This window comes from Eurosta solidaginis, chromosome 3 (genome assembly GCF_040869045.1).
Source record: "Eurosta solidaginis isolate ZX-2024a chromosome 3, ASM4086904v1, whole genome shotgun sequence".
Classification (NCBI taxonomy): Eukaryota; Metazoa; Arthropoda; class Insecta; order Diptera; family Tephritidae; genus Eurosta; species Eurosta solidaginis.
In genome coordinates, this window is record NC_090321.1 from 201,397,163 (window position 1) to 201,412,151 (window position 14,989).

Here is a 14,989-nt window from a genome sequence, read left to right on the forward strand (position 1 = left end):
CAAACACACACCAAATTGGCAATTTATACCATTTGGGAAATTTATTACGCAATTTACCATATAATAAATTGTAATAATGAATTGCCAATTTAAAAAAAAAATTGCGTAATAAAATGTTTCAAACTGCAAATGCAACCTTGTAAAGTGTGTTTATTGAGTAGATTTAAACGTCAGTTACGCATGGCTCAACTATATGGTTGGCTCATCACATCAGCTGATTTGATTTTTTTTTCATTTCACTGGAGTAGGGATTGTCAAAATGAGATGCCAATAAGATGCCAAACTCAAAATTATACCAAAACATTGAAAAAATTTTCTTACAACACACAAAAATTTCAAAGTTTTATGTTTTTATTTCATTCCATTCGCCTAATACCAACACGCACATTTCGACAGTTTGAACAAAAATATGTTGTTGCTGTAGGGATGAGCCAAACAGCAATCAAATTACTATTGTGTAAGCTAAATTCAGTTATATGAACACCACTCAATTTAAATCGAAATTGCCTCAATTTATTTTTCTGTTTGAACATAGTACAAGGCATTAGCCCGACCATCTCAGGAACGATTTAGTATGGCCACATAAAACCTAGGCCATCCCGCTATCCCACCCCCTACATCCATTAGATACTTGGCATCGCTAGAGCCGCGGTTGCTATTGCCCTGGTAACCTCTTGAAAGGGTTACGCTACGCCACCCTTTGTATCAATTTGGTATTTTAGTCGCCTCTTGCGACAGGTATACCTGCTAGGGGTATATTCTAAGCCCCCTAACTCTCTGGGGGGTAGAATCTGTGATCGCACCTACACACAACAACAACATTGCAGTATCCCTGAGCAACTCATAAAACCCCGCTAACCCGTCGGAAAGCTCATAAATAAAAAACATTTCGCTTGCGCGAATTTTCGAGCAATTCTGCCGCCGTTACTACTCAGACGGTGTTTATAGATAAGTAGTGCGTGCACACCGCCTCGTGTTTGCAACTAGATGACAATACATTATCCCTTATGAGTATTTATGGAAATCTCGACAAGCCATAATCCAGTGAAATTTTCTGAAGGTTCGAAATTGAAATATTTTGAAGCATATTTGTTCGGAATTACGTATTTCGGGATTGTGTAAGTGGGGATTATGTTACGCATCCGTATTTTTTGTTTTTACGCGTACTTGTGTATTAGTATTTGTATTTGTATGTGTGTTCATTGCGTTCTCATTACATTTTGTTATTATTGGTCTTATTTTGTTTTTTTTTTTTTTCTTTTTATGTTTTCATATGTTGATGTACTCGCCTTTCTGTTGCACATGCCCTTTGTTGTTGTTTTACTCATAAAATCGACCGTCATAAAAACGAAAAACTAAAACACAAACAAAATCGCAAAAAAAAAAAATTGGCAATAACGAAATAATCAACGCCAATTGCTTACGAAAAAAAAACACGCTCGAAAACTATAAAAAAAAAAATTTAAAACACGTGTCACAGCTTAAGCCCAGCATAAGCTTAGACTCCAACTATCAAAATCATGCACAGAATTCATATAGTCACCAACATCAAAACCAACACCACCATCATCATCATAATCACAGCAATAACAAACAGTTAACGAGCAATAATCACAAATCTGAACACCAACAACGACAGCCAGTACAACAACAACAACATTACCATCAAAGGCTGACAGCCGCACGTACAGGTGGTCTACCCCCAGCCCGACCACCGCCACCAGCTGCAAATTTATTACAAACATTAATTATAAATGGGCCAACAACAACAATAAGTTCAAATTCTATATATTCAACGCATATGGTTAGTAATGCATCAGTGTCATATTACAATCATCCACAAGTGCGACGCCAACAAACAGCACTTACATTACACCCATATATTGATATGAAACCACCAGCAACAACAAAAACAGTATCACCAACACAGCCAAATGCAAAAAAATTTATTGAAAAACAAGAAACAACAAATTTAAATACAACAGCAATGCCACAGACCGCTGCGTGTACGTCGACCCCAAACAAAATAATAACTACCGATTCAATTTACGATAATCCACCTGACATGCAATCACCACCAATACCACCACGACGTCAAGGAGATGGCACTACAGCAACGGAAGGTGCAACATTGAATGATACACAATCAGTGGTGGCGGCTGAGGCTAGTGCAAGTGGTGGCGGCAGTACTGGAAGTGGTGCAGCTAATAGCAATACGATCGCAATGGCTGCTGCTGCTGTACATGCTGGTATACAACGTTTAGAACATAATTGTTGGCAAGATTATGCATCATTAGGTCAACTTCCACAGCAACATGATCCATTGCGTACTTCATCATCATCGACAAATTCGAATGCATCTGTATCATCTTCATTCGATTCGAGTGGTGGTGGGTCATTTGTATCGGCTGCCTCGTCATCGTTATTTCATCAGGCACGCTCGTGTGATAATGATTCAATTGCAAAAAAAGCACTTGCAACAGTAGCAGCAGAATCTTCAACGGAAACAACACCAGTACCAGCGCCACGTCAGAAAAAAGAGGTACAAAAGTAACGGAAAAAATGTATTATTCTTATGTAATGTCCAGTGTACATGCAGTAGTGACCCTGCAGTAAAATGTGAAATTGCTTGAAGAAAATATCTAACACCGACAATTTAAATTCAACATTGATTTTAAAAGGCATACTTTATAGCCATATCCCTTCAATCATTTACCTACTACTCATTCCCCCCAAATTCCGTTTATGCTTGTGTTATTCAATATTTTAATTTTTTTTATTTGTGCTTATGCTACTTAAGCTTATTATTTGTTTTGCTTTAAATTGCCTGAAAATGTCCATGGTTTATTTACGTCAGGGATGCACCTTAACGTTAAGCTAATCGTTTATCAAAAAATTTCCACCGTTTCCGTTGAATCACTTCGAAATATTATCGATAAAGAAATTATCAAGATAAATTGTATCTCGTTTTTAACCGAAACTAAAAGCTTTCGTTAACGTTAAAAACCTTAACAAAAACTTGATACTTTATGTTTGAATTGTGCTGGCAATGCTATAGCCATGGTGAAGCCGTAAGGTGGTAACAACGAGCGCACATACACACACAAACTCCATGTAATTTCTTTGTGTAATTCGTTGGTGGTAATGTCAAAAATACTCTGAGAAATGTTCGTACTGTCAAAATTCATGAGAAAAGTTGCAATCAGCTTGGCTAATGCTTTCACCTTTAATGACTCCGCCATCAATCAGCTTTGCCAGCATAGTTTGAATTTAATAATCAACATAAACGATTTGATTTCGTTTTGATATGGCAGATAACGTAACGAAATCATTTCGTTAATTTGACGTTCTTAACGTTAATAAGCGAAACGAAATGACTTTGTTTCGTTTATTAACGTTAATTATCGTAACGAAATGATATCGGTTCGTTGGTTAAGCATGCCTGATTTACGTATTTCATTGCTTAAAAGAATTTGCCATTTTCACATTCAGCCCAATTCTAAATAATCCCTAGAAACATAATTGGTGCATAGGAATATAGAGTCCTGTTGTTGTTGTTGTAGCGATAAGGTTACTCACCGAAGACTTTGGGAAGTGTTATCGATGTGATGGTCCTATGCCGGATACAGATCCGGTATGCTCCGGTAACACAGCACTATAAAGCTACTAGCCCAACCATCTCGGGAACGATTTATATGTCCACATTAAACCTTCAGTCCATTCCTCCCTCCCCACCCCCAAGTTCCATGAGGAGTTTGGGGTCGCCAGAGCCTCGTCTGTTAGTGAAACAGGATTCGCCACGTATAGGTGAGGTTGACAATTGGGTTTGGAGAAGCTATATATAGCGCTGGCAACCTGAAAGGGTTGCGGTACACAGCCCCTTGAATCTGGTATTTTAGTCGTCTCTTACGACAGGCATACCTACCGCGGGTATATTCTGACCCCTAACCCGCTTGGGTCGTCGAAGTCAGCTATTTTGCGAAAAGACATTTTCTTGCGTATTTCCATTTTTGTTTAAGAAATTTAAAAGTTTATCATTGCATCGAATTTGTTGAAAACTAAGAAATAAAATATAAACAATGTACAGTAATGCAATTCAGAAGGTACTGGATGAGGGTAGGTTAGGTTGAACTGGCTGGTCTGTGAGGACTGAATGACTGAATGAGTCCATAGTGTTATCAAAAGTTTGCTCAACGACCAAACTGAATCACCATATCAGAAACCAGGACCTTTATCATAAAATAACTCCGTTCTCTTGGCAAATACCTATGCTACTTCTAGATCTAATAGCTGTGCCAGTCCTAACAGCTAGAGTCTTAGCCTTGCGAGCGCAGGGCACGAGTGCAAAACATGTTCGATCGTTTCCTTCTTTACCCCGCACTCCCTACATCTGCTATCACTGACAAAGCCTCATTTAAATACATGTAACGCCAGAAGGCAGTTTCCAGTCAGAATACTCATCATGAGCGTACAGTCCATTCTTTTCAGTGATAGCAATAACTTTGTTAGTCCAAAGTTGAAAGATCTGTGATCTTCGACATTTTGCAGCGCTGCGCTTTACTCCACGCCTTTCCTGCTTGGTCGATCGTGTGAATCTCTCGCCTTCTTTTGACATCGCTCAATCCGATTGGAACGTCTACGGTGCAAGCTTGAAGCGATGCGTCCTGTTTAGCAAGCTCATCCGCTTTTTCATTTCAATCTATTCTCATATACCTAGGGACCCAATATATATGTATATTTCTCCATATCCCGATTCTTTCAAGGCATTGCTTACACTCTAACACACTTTTAGATGCTGTGCAATGCGAGATTATAGCCTAAATAGCTGTTTGCCTGTCAATGTCAAAATTTACGCCGTCACAGTTAAAGTTATTTTCCTGCAGTATTACTACTGCTTTAGTCACGGCTTCTCCTGCCGCCCAAAAAACACCACAGTGGTCTGGCAGCTTGTAGCATTTGTTTATTTCCGAATCTACACAATATGCCGTAGACCCTACTCCCTCCATTACTTTGGAGCCATCGGTATACACGTGTATCGCCTCGTCTGCCATTTCCGCGCCCTTATGCAAACCTTCCGCCTATATCGTGGTTTTAAGAGACCAATCGAAGGGCTGGTAGGGAACTAGGTAGTCTGTCCGTTCAATATTTGATGACGCTTTACTATTATGGCCGTATGGTTTGCGCTCAATGAGTCTCGCGGCAGTTGTTAACGTTATGTTCTTCGCCACCAGGTCTACAGGTTCAATGTGCAGAATGGCATAGGAGCTAGTTGTGGGAAGGCACTTTCCACTTATGACAATTGCGCTTGAGCAGTAGGCTGATGACCAGCGTCCACAGCAGAGGTGATAATACCCCGCTCTGTGACGTGCCGCTGTCCATTGATTTCGAAGCCTCATACAACCTCCATTCCTTCAGTTTAACATGCAGCCTATCCATCTGGTTATGGCTGGATGTACTTCAATGTAGTCGACACCATCCATGATCGCCCATTTAAAGACATTGTTGAAAGTCCGTCCATATAAAACAGCTGATTGAACCTACCTTATGGAAATCATTGTAATCGATTAATGGTGCCATACCATAACGCTAACGCCATAACCATACCATCGCCAACCAATTGGTTTTTGGTTTCTCGCCATATCCATAACCTAAAAATATTTGAATTGGTGAATTTAATAACTTTTTGTAGATTTTATTCATTGTTTTGGATACGTTATGACTAAGATACTTATTGTTTGTGGAATTTGTTTGTAATTTTTTGCGTTTTCTTCGTTTTTATGAAATTTTCACGATTTTTAGGTTAAGGCACCATTAATCGATCACATTGGAGATGGTTATGGATGTGGGTATGGTTACGACTATGGCGTTAGGGTTAAGGAAGTTTAATTGGCCCTTAAATGATTCAGTCTTATGTACCCGTCAGATATTAGCCATCATCCGGTGGCAAAGATTCTGAGCCAGATAAATAATTTTGCATGTAAATGCAACAACAACGATTTGAGCCAGATAAATCCCGATGGAAGTCTGGTTCAATTTGTGGGACAGATAATTTGTTAATTCCTTCTTTTTAGTTTGACAACGCTGCCTTTAATAAACCTACTTTTTCAAAAATAGATGTCGCTGCTTAGCCTTTCGTCGTATGAGTTAAATGAAAAGCAGCGGCGACATCTGCCTATCATATTTCACGTGTGCGAAAATTTCACGACATCTGCTTCTCAAGTCGCTCAATGATCCAGAGCACTCCTGTGAGAATTGCGCGTGAGCCGGAGCTGTAAAACTCACTGGATGACGGCTATTGTTTTAAGTCATTCCACGATCGCCCAACTCGGCATTTGTAGCATGGAAGAGGTATGGGAGAAGGGAAAAAACTCGTAAGGATCTTTTTTAGAATCGGGCTGTTCTTTTACTTTCATATATTTCTTATAAAGCTAAAAAAAATTGTTCCACTTCATATGTACAAAAATTAAAAACAATTTTTTTTTGTATCAGCAGTCCCTGCGTTCGCTGCAGCGGCAACACTTCACGATGTCAGAAAATTCACTCAAATCAACAGCAACTTCGTCAATATCTTCACAGGATGACACCATGAATGATTTAATATCACTGGACGATAGTAATAATACTAGCTTTGATTTGGAAGATTTCGATCCGTTAAATCAGAATGCACGTCCGCTACCCATACGTAATAGGGCTGGTAGTACTGCAACGAATACAAACGCTCCGACAACAACAAAAGTGAATGGTGTGAAATCCACAACTCTGCCGGCCAATACAAATACTCTCCTAAGTTCAACTTCCAATAGCATAAGCAATCCTTTATATCCATATTATACACCACAACATTTAAGATCTCCCCATATGCGTGCACAACCACAAACGCCACCAGCGCATGCACCTACACTGCATTTACACACAGCGCCGCCAACAGCGACAAGGCCAACATTAATGAGACCACCACCTTTACCCACAAGTAAACCACCACCAATGCCAGGACCAGATGATGATTTTGAATTGTTACGAAAATATGGCCTTGATCAATTTACTTTGACTACCACACAAACGCTAACAACTGCAACTGAAACAACAACAACAGCTGCAGCAGCCAAAGCAATTAATGGTAAAAGTTGCAAGCGTAATGGGGCCACCACATCCACTATTGGTAGCAGCATGAATAATTGGACAACATTCGATTGAGTTGCATTATGAAATTATGAATCGTGGATTTTATTCGCGTTAAGGATGTATAACGTTCGAATGTATGTATGTATTTTTTAATTTTAAATTTTAATTCAATAACCCAGCAAATATTCTGAGTCAAACGACACCTAATTTAGAGCGCTAACACTCATTATGAGCTTATTTAAGAGCCGGAATTGAGTGTATTTCCCTTCTTTAATGGTCGTCCGATATGAGCCTTATTACGTACATCATGTTAGCATAAATAGGAGTCCGATCAGACTCTCTTAAAGATGGGGCATACCGACGTCAGCGCTAAACTAGGACATACGAAAACTCGAGACACCGCGCAGACAATTTGTTGTTGCAATGAAAAAAGTCCAAAATACTTACAAACATTGTTAATTATGCTTGTGATTAAGAAATTATTAAGTGACGCGCTCAGGAAAGAAAAAGCATCCATACCAATCTACAAATGGAACAGCAAGCAACTTTCTGATTATATTCAAATTTAATTGGAACGAATTGTTTTCCAAAATAAAATATGAATATTTGTTCTGAAGTTGCTTTGTTTGCTCAACATTTCTGGCATGAAGCTGAAATTTTCTATCATATCCAAGGCATATAATGCCTATTTCACACAGAGGCTAAATGAAATAATTAGTCAAGTTTTCTACATTAAAGCCCTAATTGAACTCAATCTTCCATACAAACTACAAATTATTAATTATCTCATTATTGCTTTATTGAATGCCAAATCGAGTGAAAAATCCAGCCGGGTTTGCTTGTTGCTTCAAATTTTATTGTCAATGGAACAAATTGACTATCAAAAATAAATTATTTTCAATAATTTACGAAAAATAGAAAAACACGAAAAAATTCCCAATTTTATTTTCGCTGCATTTGCTGCAAAAGATAATATGGCTTTTTCGAAAATAGGCGCATATTTGGTTAGGTGCAACATCTATGGGTATTTGCGCATGCATTTTATTTTGATTGTATTTATAGTTAAGTAGGAAACGGCTGCTTTCCATTTTAACTATTTTTTTGTAAAAACGAAATATTTTTTTGGGGTTGCTGACAAATGTTCGCTTAATGAAGCAAAAGGTCATGTATTAAAAGGGAAACTTAAATATTTCATTAAATAAAATTGTGATTCGATTAAGCTTCTGTGTGAAAACGGTATAAGACTCTTTTATGATTATATTATATACTGAGGCTCATATTTTTCACATATTTCGGCCTCTATCGGATTTCCTAACTACGAGCGCTTCTAGAATGTTTGAGAGGAATCCTCGTAGTATCCTATTTTAATATCCAAATGTTAAAAAGATGTAATTAAAAAAAATACAATATATGTGCATATACGACTTTTAATGCTCATACATTTCTCCGAAAAAGTTCAAATTAGAGTCCATTCGGAGTCCAATATTTGCCTAAAATGAGCTATGGGTAGAGATGGGAAAGGGGTAAATAGCCAAATGGTAAATACCCGGTAAATTGGTTATATATGGTAAAAATGGGTAAATACCCAAAAGAGGGGTAAAAATAATCTTTTGGAAAATATGGGAGACAAACACACAAATTCAATCCAAAATGTACCCAATTCGTCCTAAATTGGTGGGTAGTTATCAATTAAGCTATCGGTTGAATTAGTTTTAATCTGTAATCCAGCATTTTTCAAAAATATTAGCCAATAATGCATGCCGTTGCAAAAATTTAAAAAGTTTACCCAGTAAGTCAAAAAAGAGTCTGAAAAATATCTAAATTGGAGCGTTTACAGTCGGTATGTGCTCATTTGGGATGCCGAAACCAATGTATTTCCCTTCTTGCAATGGTCGTCCTATATGAGCCTATTAACGTATATCATTTGAGCCTAAATAAGAAACCGACATAAGTCTTAAAAAGCGTTTAAACAGCTCATATTATACTATACTGAAACTCTCCGCCGTCATTTTTAACTCTAATAAACTCTGATTATCTGACACCTATTTATTCGGCATCGTCAGCGCTTATTGGGGTCGTATATAGTTCGACACATCTGGACAGAGCGTAGCAGCTTTGAGGTCACATTAAAAATGTCGAGAAGCGTTCATGAGCGGAAAAACGTCGATGCTTATACAAAAAAAAGAATAGCAAGCAATAATGTACAGATGTAATTCATTTTGTATTAAAATGAAAAATTGTCGTAACAAAGTTTCAAAATTTGTTCCAAACTCGCTGTGACGAACATAAATACTTAATAAATGATAATTTTTGCATGCTAGGTTAGGAGTTTTTATGCCGTTAAACAAAATGCAAAAAATTTAATTTTCTTTTACCCTCCTACGCGTTTCGACGCTTTTCTGATTCCTACATTGCCCACTTAATTTGGACTCGTTTCGGATTCTTAAATTATGAGCGCCATGAGCATGTTTGAGGAGTAGCTTTGTTTGCGTTAATATGTGTACCCTATAAACATTGTCTTACAGTTCTGGAGTTCAATATGGGTCCGAACAATATCAGCCTCAAAAATGCTATCACCTAAGAGTCTTTTATGACTCCAATTTGATGAAATTATGAACAAACGAAAAATATTAAAATCAGTAAACTAGGCAGCTCCGGAATAAAACCTCAGACATTTTTCTGCAACAATTTATTCTAAATAAATAGTTAATTCAACTAATACTTATTTCATTTCTATCTTATCCTAATGGGAGTTTTATCACAACAATTTTCTCCCCTATGTTTTCCGCTTCGGATATATGTCAAAAATTGTTCCTAAAAGCCCTGAAGTAGTGTCACTAAAATACTCAAAATTAGCGTATATGACGCCAATAAGGCTCATATATGATATCGGAAGGAGGCATGTATAAGACATGTTAGAGGCAAAATATGAGCATATAGCATTCGCTGCAGGCTCCTAAATGAGTTCATAACGAGTGCAAACGATCCAAAGTTTGGACTCCTTTCAGACTAATTGTTGACTCCGAGTGTTTGCTGGGTTGTTTGTTTAAAATCAATTTTTTAATTTCAAATGACGTATAAATTTAATTCCTGAATTGTAATTCCAAGCATCCTCGATTCAAATGATTTTTAAATACCCAAAAAAAGATACAAAAAAGGAATATTCCGAGTATTTTCCTGGTATTTACCCATAAAAATGGTAAATACCCGGTAGAATCCCAACTCTAGCTATGGGCCAATATGTGTCATATTTTGTGACAGATAACCATCACAAGAAGGAAACAATATTCACATCGGACCCCTTAATGACTCATAAAAAGCATAAACGCTCGATTTTGGACGGCTTTATGATTCCTTTATGACTTCGAACGTTTGCTGGGTTGCTGTAAATTGTGTGTAATAGTGATGTATTTTTTTTTTTTTTTGTATATACAAGTTAATTGCTTTTGTAAGAAGTTGCTGCATCATATGATAGTGATATTATAATTAGTCCTTAAATTCACATACTAAATGATAGAACTTACCATATATAATATTATATTTTGTAATAATTGTAGTTATATCGTGATTGTATAAAAAAATATATACATATATTGTATTTGTAATATAATAGTGTAGAGTGTATGTATGTGTGCGCTGTGATTAGCAAATAAAAAAACCACACAAGTAAAACAATACATGCCATGATGGCGAAGCAAAATGAAATTCAAATGTGTAATACCAATTTTTAAAAGGAAGCCAGGTTAATACAGGGAGTTTTAAAATGGACTCGAAACTGTCGCATAGTCCAAACTATAACAGTCCTCTTCGTGAACTGGAATCACTTGGAAAACCGTTTCTAAAAAGAAGACATTTTTATACTCAGCTGAGCAGAGCTCACAGAGTATATTAATTTTGTTCGCATAACGGTACCCCGTAACGGCATAAACTAATCGAGATAGATATAGACTTCTATATATCAAAATGATCTGGGCGAAAAAAGAAATTCATTTAGCCATGTCCGTCCGTAAACGCGATAACTTGAGTATTTGGTATGTAAGTTCCTGGGCTCTCATCTCAGATCGCTATTTAAAATGGCCGAAATTGGACTATAACCACGCCCACTTTTTCGATATCAAAAATTTCGAAAAATGAAAAAGTGCGATAATTCTATACCAAATACGAAAAAAGGGATGAAACATTGGATTGGTTTTTTGACGCAAAATATAGAAAAAAAAAACATTGTAAAATGGATGTGACACCTACGATATTAAGTAGAGGAAAATGAAAAATTTCATGGCAAAATACTGTTTGTGGTATAAAAAAAAAAGAAATAAATGTAAGGCGCAATAACCCCCGAAGAGATCTAAGGCCGAGCTTCTCTTCCAATTTGCGTCGTGCTCCTCTTGATTTCCCCTACAAATTGGCCGGACGGGACCTACATGTTTTATGCCGACTCCGAACGGCATCTGAAAGGCAGATGAGTTTTCACTGAGAGCTTTTAATGGCACAAATACACTCGGAGCGCTTGCCAAACACTGCCGAGGGGCGACCCCGCTTAGAAAAATTTTCTTTTAATTGAAAAACCTTATTTCTAAAATTTTGATGTTGCTTTGCCCGGGGTTCGAACCCAGGGCATACGGTGTGTAGGCAGAGCACGCTACCATCACACCACGGTGGTCGCCGTTTGTGGTATTACATATATAAATAAATTAGCGGTACCCGACAGATGATGTTCTGGGTCACCCTGATCCACATTTTGGCCGATGTCTCGAAAACGCCTTCATATATACAACTAAGGGCCACTCCCTTTTAAAATACCCATTAACACCTTTCATTTGATACCCATATCGTACAAACACATTATAGAGTCACCCCTGGTCCATTTTTATGCCGATATCTCGAAAAGCGCCCACCTATAGAACTGTGGCCCACTCCCTTTTAAAATGCTCAATAATACCTTCCATTTGATACCCATGTCATACAAACACATTCCATGGTTATCCTAGGCTTATTTTCCTATATGGTGATTTTCCCTTATTTGACAAAGGATGAAAAAAGTCGTTTTAAAAAACGTCATGGGTCGATATTTCCTAAACGTATGTGATATGCAATTAAAACCCCCTTATAAACTATCTACGAAACCAACACAGGTAAGCTCTCAGCTGGGTATGTAATGTTCGGTTACACCCGAACTTAGCTTTCCTTACTTGTTTTTATTTCATAACAATTTCGTGTTCTAACACCTTATCAACAGCATTTCAGAACAGCTCAAATGTATTTCAGAAAAGCCCAAATGTGTTTTAGCAAATCACAGTGATATTTTAGAAAGATATAAATAAAATTCAGAAAAAACCAAACGAAATTCAGAAAAACGCAGATGTATTTCAGATATTTCAAATGTCAAGTGGTACCGTTCCTTTTTTCATTCCTTAGTCTATATTTCAATGCTTTAAAAAAGAGAAGAATATAGAAGCACGGGCATAATATGCAGTAGATACTGCGTCCTTTCATTGCTTAATAATTTCCTCCATGTAGTGGAGTCGGTCTTCTACTACACCTGGGGTTGAATTCATTAGGTGTGAGTTGTAAAATGTACACTTTTCCTTCATATACATAAATTGTATGAAAGAAAAATTCACACTTACTGAATTCAGACCCTGATCCATCCGTGATTGGAAAACGCAGCATCGGCGAGTATGAATCCAAGCCCGCCCGTTACCACGAATTACCAGCTCAAGTCCCAATAACATGATCCTGTGAAGTACATATAGTCCTGATCAGTGAGTTGCAATTATTCATCTTTTAAGGTTATTAGTGGACTAACCAAAAAATGAGTATTAGTGCATATGCAAACAAAGAATATCAAGCACTTATATCCACTAACACATATTTAGATAGCCATGCTTCGTAAAATGAATAACCGCTCATAAGCCACGGTGCAGTTCAGTACTCACTTGACTTATTGAGCAAGAAAGTCAACTGTGTTATACGAAACACTAATTGGAATAAGTAAGACTAACGATGCAATAAAATGAATAAAGTCATATCAGTCTTCTGACGCTAGCAACACAACGATGCACACGAAACTAAACTGAATACAGCGCCAAAGTAAAACCGATGATAAACGAAGTATACAGTCTATTCCACACGAAATCAGAGTGCTACTGAGTTAAAGCGACTATGACATCAGTTTATACTCAACAATGTCATATATGTGTGAGGCATATGTGTTACGGGGCACTCGTATGTATTTTCTATTTTATGTGCTAATCACTCATAGTATTTGTCTGTACTTGACTAAGTACACATTTAGACACAATTTTTTGGCTCATGACTAAGTGCGCTAATTTTATTAGTACTCAAAGCAGATCTCTGGTCCTGATAGATGTCCCAAACCGCTTAGGAGAAATCAAAAGGAGGCAGGAGTTGCATATGATCCATCAAGCAGAAAAGGCGTAGATGAAAGCGCGGAACTGAAAAATTTTTAAGATAATGTGCAAAGCCTACGATATTAGACTCACAAAGTTCTTCATATCTCTGAAGAGGGAAGACCTAAGGCTCACGATGGGCATACTATGTGGACACTGCCTTCTGGCGTCACATGCCTCGTCAGTAACAGCAGGTGTAGGAAGTGTGAGCTGCAGCAAGAAACGGTTGGGCACGTTTTTTGCTCCAGCTATTAGGAGCGACAGAGTTGCTAAATCTTGAGGCAGCAATTAAGCTAGGTCCTAGAAAACTTCTAACATTTGCCAAGAGGACGGAGCTATTTTATAACATAAGTATTGGCACGTGATTGGGGTTCTTCGCAATTGACCGGCCAGTTCCATGACATGATGATTTGCCGCAAACCAATACCAAATTTAGCATTATATTACCGATGCCTTTCCAACTGTACGTATACAGTTCGAGGACCTGCTCAGCTTACTTTATTGGCGAAGTTACGCTACCTCTGCTTGATGACAGCAGGTACTTCGTTTTGTCCTCATTCACCATAAATGATATGAATGTCGTCAGCATACGCAAATAATTGCACGCTTTCATAGAATTGTTCAGGAGCGGTTCTGCAGCTAGCATAGTCATCCTATTTGAAACCTCTTTTAGTTTCGAACGGCTCGGAGAGTGCCTTCCCGATTCTGACGTAAGCGGGTGTATTTGTATGGAAAATGGAAATAAGGCGTATTGCATAAATAAATACTAGCAAAGTTATTGAATCCGACCGATTAATCGGCTCTTAAAATTGGTTTTGGCATCGGCCTTTTTTTGGTCGATTCTTTCTTATCAAATGTGCTTCTTACATTATTATTTTGTATTTTTTTTTTGTAATCTGACGTGAAGGGTTAAAATACATATAAATTGTCTTTAGCTCATGGCTAAAAAGTAAAACATATAAAGGCCAATTATACATGCATAGCACAGCATAGCAGGGTACAGCAACATTGCTCTCACAAACAATATCTGTCAATGGAATTTGCGTGTACTTGATTAGACTACGCAGTGCATTGCATGGAAGTGTGTTGAATTTTGATTTCCATGTATGCGCTATGCGCACCACTCTCTCACTCTTGGTGCTGTTAACATTGTTACTGCAAAGAGTGAAAAAACTAGCATCACTCTCATAGTGTGTTTGCTCTTGTTAGCTACACGCTTTCATCATTTTTGGTTGAATATACCATTTGCAACCAATTGGTTGCAGAACTATAGGTAAGTCTGTCAGCGTCCACGTACCCTTCGCAATCTGTGCCCCATATTCTGCGTCCATGACTGCGTTCCAAAACGATTAGTGCTTACTGGTAGTTGCTTCCATAAATGTAAGTGGCAGCGGAAACTCCACAGCTTGTACAGAATGTATAAAATCATACCTTTCTTCGGACGTCCTTCAATGCCT

At 37.7% G+C, this 14,989-nt stretch overlaps 1 protein-coding gene across 9 annotated transcripts in view; it reads left to right on the plus strand.

Moving 5' to 3' along the window:
* LOC137244920 (DENN domain-containing protein 1A) overlaps window positions 1-10,826 on the plus strand; it is a 99,091-nt gene extending 88,265 nt beyond the window's left edge. For 4 of the 9 annotated variants that reach the window (XM_067774679.1, XM_067774682.1, XM_067774684.1 and 1 more), the window contains 2 exons: window positions 1,481-2,542; window positions 6,490-10,826. In XM_067774679.1, the coding sequence (XP_067630780.1) occupies window positions 1,481-2,542; window positions 6,490-7,194 (1,767 nt within the window). In that variant the 3' untranslated portion in view covers window positions 7,195-10,826. The remainder of the gene's footprint in view (window positions 1-1,480; window positions 2,543-6,489) is intronic. The other 5 variants (XR_010951223.1, XM_067774680.1, XM_067774683.1 and 2 more) reach the window with 5 other exon arrangements.
* Window positions 10,827-14,989: the final 4,163 nt, after the last annotated feature.